Below are 2,644 nucleotides of genomic sequence, written 5' to 3' on the forward strand. Positions count from 1 at the left end.
CATTTAGCCAGTGTTCATCTTTTAGCTACTGTTCAGCTCCTTTTAGCTAGTGTTCTTCATCATTTAGCCAGTGTTCATCTTTTAGCTACTGTTCAGCTCCTTTTAGCTAGTGTTCTTCATCATTTAGCCAGTGTTCTTCATCATTTAGCCAGTGTTCATCTTTTAGCTACTGTTCAGCTCCTTTTAGCTAGTGTCCTTAATCTTTTAGCTAGTGTTCAAATCTTTTTAGCTACTGTTCATTTTTCAGCTACTGTTCAGCAACTTTTAGCTATTGCTTTGCTCCTTTCAGCTACTGTTCTTCTCAGCTCCTTTTAGCTAGTGTTTTTAATCTTTTAGTTATTGATCAGTTCCTTTCAGCTACTGATTAGCTAATTTTAGCTACTGTTCAACTCGTTTTAGCCAGTGTTCTTAATATTTTAGCTGGTGTTAAGCTACTTTTAGCTACTGTTAGTTCCTTTTAGCTACTGTTCAGCTCCTTTTAGCTAGTGTCCTTAATCTTTTAGCTAGTGTTCTTAATCTTGTAGCTAGTGTTCTTAATCTTTTAGCTAGTGTTCTTAATCTTGTAGCTAGTGTTCTTAATCTTTTAGCTACTGTTCAGCTCGTTTTAGCTAGTGTCCTTAATCTTTTAGCTAGTGTTCTTAATCTTGTAGCTAGTGTTCTTCATCACTTAGCCAGTGTTCACCTTTTAGCTACTGTTCAGCTCGTTTTAGCTAGTGTTCTTAATCTTTTAGCTACTGTTCAGCTCGTTTTAGCTAGTGTTCTTAATCTTGTAGCTAGTGTTCTTCATCATTTAGCCAGTGTTCATCTTTTAGCTACTGTTCAGTTCCTTTTAGCTACTGTTCAGTTCCTTTTAGCTACTGTTCAGCTCGTTTTAGCTAGTGTTCTTAATCTTTTAGCTAGTGTTCTTAATCTTTTAGCTAGTGTTCTTAATCTTTTAGCTAGTGTTCTTAATCTTGTAGCTAGTGTTCTTAATCTTTTAGCTAGTGTCCTTAATCTTTTAGCTAGTGTTCTTAATCTTTTAGCTAGTGTTCTTAATCTTTTAGCTAGTGTTTTTAATCTTTTGGCTCATCAACAGTTCAGTTTGATCACTTCAGCGTCACACTGCTGCTCACCCCAGAGGATTGTGGGTAATGTGTTCATGTTTCAGATGGGAACCAGTGTGTGTCCAACATGTGTGTCCATGGGGTGTGTGTGGACCAGCTCCAGGAGTACGTCTGCAGCTGTTTCCATGGTTATGAAGGCAAATACTGCGACTACAGTGAGTTTAATCTGAGGCTGAGGACGTAAGAGTCCTTCAGGTTGAAGGAAGTCTTCCTCCTCAGGCCTCATGTCAGAGTTCAAAGGTCATTTCCTGTCGTTCAGACGTGACAGCCACAAACTGCTCGGTGGAAAACGGCGACTGTGACCACGAGTGCACGGAGAGCGAGGACGGTCTSAGCAGGACCTGCAGCTGTCTGCCGGGGTACAGGCTGGACAACAACAACAGGAAGTGTGTTCCCAAAGGGAAGTCCTCCTGCGGGCAGCTGCTCATCAACAGGTCCGAATACGTCAAGACCGTGCCTGAGGGTCCGATGCCCTGGACCATCGGAGGAGAGGTGGGCAGGAAGGGGGAGAGTCCCTGGCAGGTAAGTGACCCTCAGATGTGATCATCATCATCATCATCATCTTTGTTCATTCATGCTATATGAACACCTCAGACAGATGCAGTCCAGGTCTCAGTCCAGGTCTCAGTCCAGGTCTCAGTCCAGGTCTCAGTCCAGGTCTCAGCTCCTGATGTTTGTGTCCAGGTGGTGGTTTTTAACGCCAGAGGGAAGTTCCACTGCGGCGGCGTCCTCATCGATAAGAGCTGGGTCCTGACGGCCGCTCACTGCATCGAGGGCAACAACAAGTTCAGCGTCAGGCTGGGTGAGCTGTGACTCTGCATACCCCCCCTACACACACACACACACACACAAAGGGTTAAAGTCTGGATCCAGGACTAATGCTCAGGTCTTGACCCGTGTTTCAGGGGACTACGAGCGCCTGAAGGAAGAGGGGTCCGAGGTGACCCTGCCGGTGGTCCGGGCCTTCAAGCACCCCAGCTACAACAGCCGGACGGTGGACAACGACATCGCCCTGCTGCGCCTGCAGACGCCCGCTCCGCTCACCACCTACATCCTGCCCGTCTGCCTGCCGAGCAGTGCCATGGCGGAGCGGGCGCTGCACCTGAACGGCACCGTCACCGTGGTGTCGGGCTGGGGCAAGCAGGACAACGGGAAGTACAGCTCGGCGCTGAACGTCATCAAGGTCCCGCTGGTCAACCGCAGCATCTGCAGCCAGCACATGTTCCCCCACCAGCTGTCCGACAACGTTCTGTGCGCCGGGATCCTGGGCCAGAGCGTGGACGCCTGCGAGGGGGACAGCGGGGGGCCCATGGTCACCCTGTACCGGGACACCTGGTTCCTGATCGGCCTGGTGTCCTGGGGCGAGGGCTGCGGCCTGAAGGACAAGCTGGGCATCTACACCAAGGTGTCCAACTACAACCAGTGGATCAACCAAGTCCAGGAGGAGTGGGACAGGAGACACCGTCCACAGTGACCCTGGACCACCCACTTCCTGTCAGAACCGCCTCACAGAGTCACAAATAAAGGTTTACTCTCACTGA

The 2,644-nt window shown here is 48.7% G+C and overlaps 1 protein-coding gene across 1 annotated transcript in view; it reads left to right on the plus strand.

Annotated features, from left to right (window-relative positions):
* The window catches only part of LOC106531174 (vitamin K-dependent protein C), a gene marked incomplete at its 5' end in the record, with an annotated part of 3,813 nt that extends 1,169 nt beyond the window's left edge, over positions 1 to 2,644 (plus strand). Inside the window, 4 exon segments of the mRNA XM_014026955.1 lie at positions 1,148 to 1,258; positions 1,363 to 1,625; positions 1,788 to 1,905; positions 2,009 to 2,644. Coding sequence (XP_013882409.1) covers positions 1,148 to 1,258; positions 1,363 to 1,625; positions 1,788 to 1,905; positions 2,009 to 2,577 — 1,061 coding nt within the window.

This window comes from Austrofundulus limnaeus, unplaced genomic scaffold (genome assembly GCF_001266775.1).
Source record: "Austrofundulus limnaeus strain Quisiro unplaced genomic scaffold, Austrofundulus_limnaeus-1.0 Scaffold603, whole genome shotgun sequence".
NCBI lineage: Eukaryota > Metazoa > Chordata > Actinopteri > Cyprinodontiformes > Rivulidae > Austrofundulus > Austrofundulus limnaeus.